The sequence below is a fragment of the Mastomys coucha genome, unplaced genomic scaffold, assembly GCF_008632895.1.
Source record: "Mastomys coucha isolate ucsf_1 unplaced genomic scaffold, UCSF_Mcou_1 pScaffold3, whole genome shotgun sequence".
In the NCBI taxonomy this organism is placed as follows: Eukaryota; Metazoa; Chordata; class Mammalia; order Rodentia; family Muridae; genus Mastomys; species Mastomys coucha.
The window spans coordinates 49,915,134-49,926,455 of record NW_022196909.1 but is presented as its reverse complement, the minus strand read 5'-3'; the positions used below and the strand labels follow the sequence as shown (position 1 = coordinate 49,926,455).

At 50.0% G+C, this 11,322-nt stretch overlaps 1 protein-coding gene across 2 annotated transcripts in view; it reads left to right on the top strand.

Annotated features, from left to right (window-relative positions):
- Nfkbil1 (NFKB inhibitor like 1) overlaps positions 1 to 6,819 on the top strand; it is an 18,707-nt gene extending 11,888 nt beyond the window's left edge. For both annotated transcript variants that reach the window (XM_031347320.1, XM_031347319.1), the window contains exons 3-4: positions 5,646 to 5,867; positions 6,027 to 6,819. In XM_031347320.1, coding sequence (XP_031203180.1) covers positions 5,646 to 5,867; positions 6,027 to 6,613 — 809 coding nt within the window. In that variant the 3' untranslated portion in view covers positions 6,614 to 6,819. The remainder of the gene's footprint in view (positions 1 to 5,645; positions 5,868 to 6,026) is intronic.
- Positions 6,820 to 11,322: the final 4,503 nt, after the last annotated feature.

The following is an 11,322-nucleotide window of genomic DNA, read 5'->3' as shown; positions in this document are numbered from 1 at the left end:
AAAAAAAAAAAAAAAAAAACAGAAATAGCAAGTTGTTGGGCTTCCTTGGAGGACCAGGGCGAGAGGAGAAATAGAGAGAGGGGTGGAAGGGAGGGGAGGCTGTCCAGTGGTGGGGACTGGAGATTCTGTTGGGTCCAGTGATGGCAAACTGGACCTGGAGCAGTTGCGTTCAGGGCAGGTCTGTCAGTGGGGTGGAGACATAAGCTGGATAGTGCGCCTCTGTCAGCTGCCTTGTCAATGGCGCAGATGTTGGAGGGTGATAGTTGTTCTCTGGGTTTCCTACCTGAAGTCTTTGAATGTGTTTGGATGAGGGGAAGTGCAGTTGGAGGGGGGAGTCGGAGGGGAAGGTGGGGTGCAGTCGCCAGGTGCAGAGGTGCTGGTCTCTGAGAAGCCGGAGGTTGAGTGGGACCTAGTGTGACCATCTAGGATGTCACCTGAGGCTTAGTTTAAGGGAGGCCAGTATGGGAGGCCCCTGTTCGGGTCCTATGCTAAGGCCATGAAGGAAGGATTTTTTTTTTTTTCTTAAAATGATGGCAGAGAGATCCAGCTGTAGAACAGGGTTGAGACGGTGTGTTGTTCTATAGCCGGCCTAATATGGCCAGATTTCATTATAAAAGAAAATAAGGTTCTGTTGGCTTCGTCTTTTGAGAAGTTGAAGGTAGAGTTTAGAGAGTGTGAGTCAGAGGTCAGGAAACCATGTCCTAGGGATGCCACTCTCCCAAAAGGCCTCTTCGGAGGGCAGCAGGCCTGTTTCCAGTACTGACCTGACTGAAGTCAGGCCTCCGAGGGCAGCAGGCCTGTTTCCAGTACTGACCTGACTGAGGCTTGCCCCGAACCAGGGCATCCTCCGAGAATGGAGACCTGCTGATTCATGGGGTGAAACCCAGTTGTCAGGCCAGGCTGACCTCAAAGAAAGACACACATAGCTGGCCAGAAAAGGGGGCTCACTGTCCCTCAGAGAGTGGAACTTGGGTTACCCATGGGTCTCTCGGTTCAGAAAGTCTGGCTGGGAGGGTGGAGACGGGCGGAGTTTGTTGTTTGGTTGTCTGTGGTGCTGAGGTCCCAGCCCCTAAACCTGCTCCTTTTTCCATGTGGCCCCTCCTCCCTCTGAGTAGAAGCTCTGTGCTGTCAGAGGGGAGGAGAGACGCAATTACGCTTTTGTCCTTAAGGAAAGAGTGTTTCTTCCACAGAACTTTTCATATTCGCTTCCCTATGTGAAAGGGTGTGTTGGCAGACATGGCACAAACCTCTTGGGAAGGCGGGCAGGAAGAGAAGATGTTAGTGAACATTAAGCACGTTGATTTAGGGGCACAGTGCTCCTGCAGAGAACCCAGGTTCGGTTCCCAGCACCCAGGATGGGCAGTTCACAACTGCCTGTACCTACTCCTCATGCACAAGGCCCAGGATAGACAGGGCTCTGTAGAGACCCTTGAATTTTTCTGGCTACTAGTGTTTATTTTGTGAGTAACCTGCTCATGTCTTCATTTTTTTCCTTTGGAAATCTTTTCATATTCATACATATATGAAAGTTCTTTTTAAAAAGTATTTAATTCTTAAGGCTGGAGAGATGGCTCAACAATTAAGAGCACTGACTGCTCATCCAGAGGTCCTAAGTTCAATTTCCAGCAACCACATGGTGGCTCACAACCATCTGCAATGGGATCCGATGCCCTCTTTTGGTGTGTCTGAAGAGAGTGACATACATAATAAAGTGAATAAGTCTTTTAAAAAGGGAGGGGGGAATACTTAATTCTTTAAAGTTTCCTTTGTGGCTTTAGGAAGATAGGTGCTGGCAGAGGCCAGATGAGAAAATAAGACTCCCATAGCTGCCCCATTACCCACAGCTGCCCCATCACCCACAGCTGCCCCATCACCCACAGCTGCCCCATCACCCACAGGTCTCTTTGTTTAGGAAAGTCTGGCTGGGACAGGAAGATGGAACTGGAGCTCACTCTGTAGATCAGACTGTCCTGAAACTTACAGAGATCCACCTGCCTCTGTCTGTCATTTACTGGAGTTAAAGGCTTGTGCCACTATGTCTGCCCTAATAAAACCATTTTTTAAAGATTTTGCCAGGCGGAGGTGGCGCACCCCTTTAATCCCAGCACTTGGAAGGCAGAGGCAGGTGGATTTCTGAGTTCAAGGCCAGCCTGGTCTACAGAGTGAGTTCCAGGACAGCCAGGGCTACACAGAGAAACCCTGTCTTGAAAAACAAAAAAAAAAAAAAAATTATATATTTTATGTATATGAGTACAGTGTGGCTATAGATGGTTGTGAGCCATCATGTGGTTGCTGGGAATTGAACTCAGGACCTCTGCTTTCTCTGGCCCCACTTGCTCCAGCCCAAAGATTTATTTATTGTTATATGCAAGTACACTGTAGCTGTCTTCAGATACACCAGAAGAGGGCGTCAGATCTCATTACAGATGGTTGTGAGATTTGTAGTGGCTGCAATTTGAACTCAGGACCTTCAGAAGAACAGTGCTCTTAACCACTGAGCCATCTCACCAGCCCATAAAACCATTTTTTTTAAAGATGTATTTATTTGTTATATATAAGTACATTATAGCTGTCTTCAGACACTCCAGAAAAGGGTGTCAGGTCTCGTTACGGATGGTTGTAAGCCACCATGTGGTTGCTGGGATTTGAACCAGGACCTTTAGAAGAGCCGTCAATGCTCTTAACGGCTAAGCCATCTCACCAGCCCCCATAAAACCATTTGTTGATCTATCCCGTTAGCAACATGAAAGGTTGTCATGCATGCACAGTGAAACCTGGCAGGCTTGCACATGTTCCAACTCAGAACACCCACCCTCAACAGATACTGTACCATGTCCACACACATGCAGGTTTAAGGCTGAAGGCTTTGGAGGCACAGTCTAACAGCCGAGGTGAGGAGGATTCTGTGTCTCAGGCTCACCGGGAACACTCATTACAGTCATCAAAGAGTGAAACAGACGGCAGGCTCCTGGGGGAAAATAAAAGATAAAAACCCATGAGGAGGAAGAGCTGTTACTTCACCCTGCCTGGCTCCACAGTGAGACCCTCTCATAAAAACACCAAGATGGACAGCTGCTGCTCCTAGCCTTTGTGTGGTGTGGGTGCCCCAAATACTCTGTTAGTTTAAGTGAGATGTGGTGAGCCATAACAAGGTAGGAGAATCACTTTGAGACCTGCCTGGGCTATAGTTACAAAATGAGTTCTAGGGCATGTTGAGACCCTCTCAAAATACACACATACTCTCACACACACACACACACACACACACCATAGCCAATAAAATAAACTGGGTATTTCAGGAAAAAAAAAAAAAGCCTAGCTGGGTGGTGGTGCACGTCTTTAATCCCAGCACTTGGGAGACAGAGAAACCCTGTCTCGAAAAACCAAAAAAAAAAAAAAAAAAAAAAAAAAAAAAAAAAAAGCCAGTTGCCAAGATGGGCAGATACCTCTGAGTAAATTGAGTAAATGTGCATAGTGTGATCACAGCTCCAAAACCTGCCATGTGCGCGTTTGTATGGACGGAGGCAGGACTCAGGGATTGCGGCAAACTGTTAGCAATTATGATCTTGAGCTGGATGTGTTGGTATACACACATACACATACACTTACACACACAAAAGAATTAAACCTTCGTTATAAGCCTGGGCATACTCATACACACACACTTTGCACTCACACAAATACACTCTGTACTCTGAATTGTCATACATAACACACTGCCTCACACTCCCATAAACACACACTATGTACTGACATAATCTCATAAACACACACTGCACTCTCACACTCACATATCCACACATTGTGCACTCTCACATACACATAAACACACTATGCGCTGTCATACACTATGCACACTCACACAAACATAAACACTACACTCACACACACACTATGCACTGTCACACACACTATGTACACACACACATAAACACTACACTCACACACTATGCACTTGTTAACATAAATACACTTTACACTCACACTCACATAAACACACACTGCACGCTCACACACAAATACATACTATGCACTTGCTCAGATAAACATACACTGTGCACTCTCATACGCTCCATCCACAGTTACACCCTGCAGTGAGCCCTGGTGGGAAGAAGCTGAGGGACGGAAGCCAGAAGCAGGTCCTCGCTAAGTAGGACAGCTCGAAGGGTTTGTGGCAGATCACAGCAGGAAGTCTGCCTCGCTCACCCTGATGTGGTTTCAGAGTGGATTGGCACCTTGGCTAGCTGTGTAGGCCCTTCCACCCTGTTGGCAGTTCCAGGTCAGCCCTGCATCTGTGCCATCCTCCTGGTAAGTGAACTAACTTCCTGGAACCAGCAAGGTCCAGTGTTCCATTTCCTTCTACCCTAGGAGACAAAGTAGGGCCACAGGCCCGAATGCTGGCCCTGCCACTCACCTGCCTCTGGCCCCTGAGTGGAAGCACTTGGTGGTCTCGACAGCACTTGTGTGTGTCACTGCCACCCTTTCACCCTCCCTCCCCTGGAGAAGGCTGGAAATTTCTGCTGAAAACTTATTTTACTCAGATTTACTGGGTAGAGATAGTAAATGTACTTCTATGTTTGTAGTGGTACAGAACACGGTGTTTTGATATTCTTTATTATTATTATTTTATCTTTTCTCTCTCTCCCCCCCTCTCGTATGTGAGTGCACTGTAGCTGTCTTCAGACATCCCAGAAGAGTGCATCAGATCCCATTACAGATGGTTGTGAGCCACCATGTAGTTGCTGGGAATTGAACTCAGGACCTCTGGAAGAGCATCTCTCCAGCCCCATTATTATTTTATCTTATTTGTATTTTTTGAGACAGAGTCAATCATGTAGCCCTGACTGTGTGCTGCAACTCACTCTGTAGACCAAGCTGGCCTTGAACTCACAGAGTTCCAGCTGCCTCTGCCTCCTGAGCACTGGAATTAAAGGTGTGCACCACCACACCTGATGTGGTGATCTCTTTTTTTTGTTTGTTTGGTTGGTTTTTTGTTTCTTCAAGGCAGGGTTTCTCTGCATAGCCCTGGCTGTCCTGTGTAGACCAGGCTGGCCTCAAACTCAGAGATCCACCTGCCTCTGCCTCCAAGTGCTGGGATTAAAGGCATGCACCACCACCACCCAGCTCTGATGTGGTAATCTTAATAAGTAGTTTTAGATGAAAACTATAGTTTGGAGCATATATACATAGTAATAATAGCTTCAAACAAAAATAAAAATAGTCAAAAGGGGACTAGAGAAATGGCTCAACGGTTAAGAGCACTGACTGCTCTGCCTGAGGTCCTGAGTTCAAATCCCAGCAACCACATGGTGGCTCACAACCACCTGTAATGGGATCAATGCCCTCTTTTGATATGTCTGAAGATAGCTACAGTGTACTCATATAAATAAAGTAAATAAATCTTTAAAAAAAAATAGTCAAGAATTCCAAGTCGTCCTAGGTGGCAGGAGCCAGGGGCCAGAAAATGTCATTTGCTGTCATAACACTTGGAGCGAACTGAAATTGTCTGTGGGGAACTAGTCAGAACGTTCTAAACTCCAAACATAAACGCCTTATGTGACTGGTAGTGGGTGTTGGGTTAAGAGAATCCAAGATGGCAGCTTCACGGAGGCCCGGCTAATTTTGCTTGCTATCTCTGCCCCTAGCTTACACGGACTTCTTCCTGCCGCTGCTGAGTCGTTGCCCATCTGCCATGGGGATAAAGAATAAGGATGGGGAGACTCCTGGGCAGATTCTGGGCTGGGGGCCCCCGTGGGATTCTGCTGAAGAGGAAGAAGATGAGGAGGTTTCCAGGGAGCGGGAATGGCGGCAGAAGCTACAAGGCGAGCTGGAGGATGAGTGGCAGGAAGTCATCGGGAGGTTTGAAGGTGAGGAGCCAATTGCCACCCTCAGCTGCCCTCCCTCCCTCCCCGGCCCTGTGTCTCCTCCAGGACCTCTGCATGTGGCCTCTTGATCTCACTCACTCTCTCTTCTAAGTCCTCTAATCACAGCCTCTCTCCAACAACCTCATGCCATTTCCCAAACAGATGATGCCTCCCGGGACGTGCAGGAGCCCGAGTCCTTCTCAGCCTGGTCAGAGCGCCTGGCTCGGGAGCATGCCCAGAAGCAGCGGCAGCAGCTGGAGGCAGAAAGATCCTGCCGAACCCCCAGAGCTGAGGGCCCCAGTCACAGCTGGCGACAGCAAGAGGAGGAACAGCGGCTTTTCCAAGAGCGAGCCCGGGCCAAGGAGAAGGAACTGTGTGAGAGCCGAGCCAGGAGGGCTCAAGAGGCTCAACGGGACAAAGGGCCAGAGCCTCCCAGGGCTGGGCCCAGGGCAGAGCACCCGCGAGGGGCAGGGAGGGGCAGCCTCTGGCGCTTTGGCGATGTGCCCTGGCCCTGCCCTGGTGGAGGGGACCCAGAGGCCATGGCTGCAGCCTTGGTGGCCAGGGGCCCCCCTCTGGAGGAGCAGGGGGCTCTGAAGAGGTATTTGAGAGTCCAGCAGGTCCGGTGGCATCCTGACCGCTTCCTACAGCGATTCCGAAGCCAGATTGAGACCTGGGAGCTGGGCCGTGTGATGGGAGCCGTGACAGCCCTTTCTCAGGCCCTGAACCGCCACGCAGAAGCCCTCAAGTGACCCTAGGGAATGAGCAAGAACCTGTGGGGATGTAGCTTCAAGGATGGAAGGCAGCAAGATCGTGAATAGGGATGGACAAGAGAGGCAACGGCTGCGCACAGAGAGGATATGGGACGGCTAACATAATGGGTGCGGGGGTGGGATGGGGGAGGCTCTACCTCTGCTCTGGACTGCCATTTCCTAATAAGACTTGGTTCCACACCGCACTCCAGAGTCTCCTCTGTTTTTTCCATTGCTATGGTTTTCATCACCCATGACATCTCCTTTCCCGCCCAATTGTTGAAACCCACAGCTCCCACACACCTGCGGCACAGTCACAGTGCACTCTCAGTGGAGACCAGAAGCCCCTGCTGCCCTCCCTCAGAAGGCCCAGTTCATCTTCCAGACCCTCTTGGCCCCCCACCGCTCCCCACCCCGTATCACCCGCTGGGATCCTGACAAGGTTGCAGTTGAAGAAAAATGTGAACAAGAGACAGAAAAAGGAACAACCCCCCCACATCCCCAACCAGAACCAACCACATCCTCACCCCTCCCCAGCTCAGGGCTTTCCCTCTGCTGAGTCACTGAATGATCTGGGTTGGGGGCAGCAGGGCTAGGGGACCACGAGGACCTGGGAGGATAGAGGCTAGAACCAGAGGGGATGGAGGAAGAGCCCTGTGGGGGAGGGAATTTCAATTGCTAAAATTAGAAGCAGGAAGGAAGCTGGAAAGGGCCAGATTATGTAACCTGGGTTGTCAGTTCTTGGGCAACTAGAGATCCACACCCGAGCGAGCTATCCAGCTTCTAAGTCTCAGCTCATCTTCTCTGGGGCTCCAACCCTGGTATCTACTGTTGGCCTACCACACCCAAACCTGGGCTTCAGCTCTGGGCAGTCCAGGCTTGGCTCAATATAGAAACATCTACTTTTCCAAGAACCAGCAGTTGAGGTTTTAGGGGTTGGAGAGAGAAGGTCTGAGATGTGGGAGATGGAGTAAAGCATCCGTACCACTTTTCAAATTAAGGAGCTCTCTGGAGACGAGAAACTGTGCACAAATCGTACAGCCAACACCTGAGACACAACCCAGTCCTCGTTTGGTTTTTCGTTTTTGTTTTGTTTTGTTTTGTTTTGTTTTGTTTTGTTTTTGCTTGTTTGTTTTTTCCAATAGTTGAGGCAAGACAGGAAAGAGTTGTGCGGGTGTGTGTTGTGTGTAGCTGTGTGTGGTCCAAAAGGTAATGGTCAGGGCTACAGCCCAGGTCCAGGGGTCCCCGCATTGCACAGGATGGGCTGTGGAGGCCTGAGACCCTCAGAGGAATCATCTGGAGGCTAGAAAGAGGCCCAAGCCCCCTGACCCCAAGACTAGGCAGATGATAAGCAGTAGGAGGGGGCAGCCCTGTGAGAGGAAGCTGCCGAGATTCGGAGAAGAGACCTGGAACTGTAAGCAACCAGGCATCCGGTTCCTCTCACAGGCTGGGGATCTCGGAAGTGGCATGCAAAGAGCCCCTGCTGGAGTGGGGACCCTGGAGCTGGGGCCGAGGGGCAGCCGCACCCACTGCTCCCAGATGTGTCTGTCATTCTAGAGCACTTGGTTTCCTCTTCTACACCAATTACATGAAACTGAAGTAAGATAAGCTAGGATTCCCTGCCTACCCCACCCCAGCCTCCCTCCTTATCCCTCTGGTGTCTATCCCCCAGGCCTGGTGGGGGTTCCCCTGAGATAAAGGCTGTTCACTTTCTCTGACCACATGGTTTCCGCTTCTGCATCTCTCATTTCCTAGGCTGATAAAAATACTGAGTCCCAGAGGCCCTGGCTTCCTCTGACCCCTGGTACCAGGCAGCAGGCATCCTGTCCACCATGGTGGGGGTAGAGAGGAAACTCAGGGATCCCCCAAGAGTTGACTCAATGCCAACTGTGGAACAGTAGCTGCTGCAGAAGTATGTCCCTTCCCTCAAGCTGGGCCCAGGAGTTGGATCTCTGGGGTGGGGTGCTTTGGGGCACAATTTGAGAAACAAAGTTAGGAAATAAACTAGAGATTGACCGTCTGCCTGGGGACTGAAGTGGGGTGGGTTCAGGTTAAATTAGGAAAGGGATTTGGGCTTCTGTTTGGCACAGGTCAGCTGAGCATCATGGAACCAAAGGATTCAAACTCTGCTCCAGGGAGCATGCCCATAGCCCAGTGACTGAAGGCATGAATTGCTGCTGCCTTCACAGTAGGGCTCATGGGATCCAGGCAGCAGGCTCCCCAGAGGCCAGGGACAGTGAAAATCCCTTGAGAGCACTGGAGGGAGGCTGAGAAGCCAAAGAACATAGCATGAGCTGGTGTGAGCCGGAACGTGCTGGTTCACACTGAGCATCTCCAGGCACAGAGAAGCACAGGTGAAGGCTGGGATCGGGGAATTGGGATTTTTACTGTAATGGTGACCGGGGTCACCTGTGAGGATCGAGAATGGGAGGGTGCTGTAGGACCCAGACTGACTTTACAGCATGAGCTCAGCCTTTCCAATCACTGTGATCTTGCTGGGGATTCTGAGACAGGACACAGTGGCCCGACGACAAGGGCTTGCAACTAACTGAAGAGACCCAGAAACATCTCCTGCCATTCTCCCAGGCTCCACCTCAGCCCTTCTCCCTGTCCCAGAGCCACTTGCCTTCCTGGGTCATAGAAGCTGGGATCCCTCTTGGCAAAGCCAACCAGAGAACTTAACAAACTTCTCCATCCCATCTCCCCGTGTAAAAACTCTCCTCAGTCCTTACATGAATTTCCTTGAACCCTGTTGTCTGGGGGGTAGGTCATAAACCCCACAGAGGCCTCGGGAGAAAGGTCTTGCCAATGGATGGGCCCAGCTGAATTCCCTGACTCTATCTATTAGGGGACAACCTCTGTCCAGTCACATTTCTGCATAGCTGTTCCACAGGGGTCAAGTCTAAAAACTGATGCCTAGCTAGGCTTTGACACGAAGGCTCCTGTTGCAAAAAAAAAAAGTTTTCCATATGTTTTGTTCTCGTTATTTTTGTTTTTTATTTTTCATTTTTGTTGTTGCTTTTGTTTTGTTAACACGTCTTTGTAACAGCGTGAGTACAACCTGTATGAGGGGTAAGAGAAGAGGTCACACCCTTCAGCCCCTACACTGTCCACATCTCTCCAGAACGTGGGAGTGGATCACCACCCACCCGGCTTTATAAAACTATACCCTGAGTAGCCACACAACTCAAAGGTAGAGAAAGGAACATTAAAGTCCTCGTACTCCAGCATTCCAGTACTTCCTACTTAAGTCCCACAACTGTGGTGGCTTTCAAGCAGGAAGTGGGACAGGTGTGGGGACATAGCTCGGACCATGAAATGCTGGCCTTGCAAACGTGAAGCCCCGAGTTGGACCCTCAGCACCCATATTAAAAAATCAGCCCAGTGGTGCATGTTTGTAGTCTTGGCACTGGGGAAGTAGGGGAGACAGGAGCTCACAGGCCAGCCAACCTAACATAGTCAAGAAGCCCCAGGTCCCAGTACCCAGTGAGAGACCCTATCCCAAAAGAAGAAAAGAAAGGAAGGAAGGAAGGAAGGAAGGAAGGAAGGAAGGAAGGAAGGAAGGAAGGGAGGAAGAAAGGAAGGAAGGGAGGAAGGAAGGAAGGAAGGGTGGACTGAGCAGGGGGAGGGGGGAGCTGTGTTGTTGGCCACAAACCCTGAAAACCTGAGGTCTACCCTCATAGTGGAGGAAGAGAACTGATCCCTACAAATTGTCCTCTGACCTCCACAGTGCCCTGTGGCACTCATGCACACCACAAATAAAAGTGTATTTAAACTTTTTCAGCCAGCTGGGCGATGGTGGCGCACACCTTTGATCCCAGCACTTGGAAGGCAGAGGCAGGCAGACTTCTGAGTTCAAGGCCAGCCTGAACACAGGAACTACAGAGTGAGTTCCAGGACAGCCAGGGCTACACAGAGGAACCCTGTCTCGAAAAAAACAAAACAAAACAAAACAAACAAACAAACAAAAAACCTTTTTTAGCCAGTAAGTGGTGGCACACAACTTTAATTCCAGCACTCTGAAGCAAAGGCCGGCCTGGTCTACAGAGCGAGTTCCAGGACAGCCAAGGCTACACAGAGAAACCCTGTCTCATGGGTGGGGTTTGGGGGAATAGTGGATGGCTCCTGAGAAAGAACCAAGATTGGACTCTGGCTTCTACATACACATACACACACACATGTGTGCGCCTGCACAGATGAACATACATACATACATCCCTGGATATACATACCTACCAAGATGACAACAACAATATTCTATAAACTTCATTCGAAGGGACATGAAGATGTGCCACGTGGTTGGTGGTAGGACTGGGGAAATTCTTAGATTGGCACCTATTTCAACTGCCTAAAAATGTTGGATATATGGCGGTGGCCTAAAGCAGAAAGGTTCATGGCTGAAGGGAAAGACAAGGGGTTCCATTTCAGAGAATTCCATGGTTTCAAACAAGATGGTGCTGCATCTTGAGTAAACACGAGGCTGCCCGCTGTCAGAACTCTGGGCGAGAGACAAAAAATACTGGCTGAATCTACAGAGACCGTGGAAGCAACCTGGCTAAGGCACTGCAGTGCTCAGCTCAGAGCAGCCGTGACCCTCGGGGGAAACTTCCAGCAATTGGGTGCAGAACTTTAGTGCTTGGGCATCATTTCTTCTCCGCAGAGGTAAAGCAGCCAGAGAAGTAGGAGCACAGAGAGGCCTGAGGGGGTGG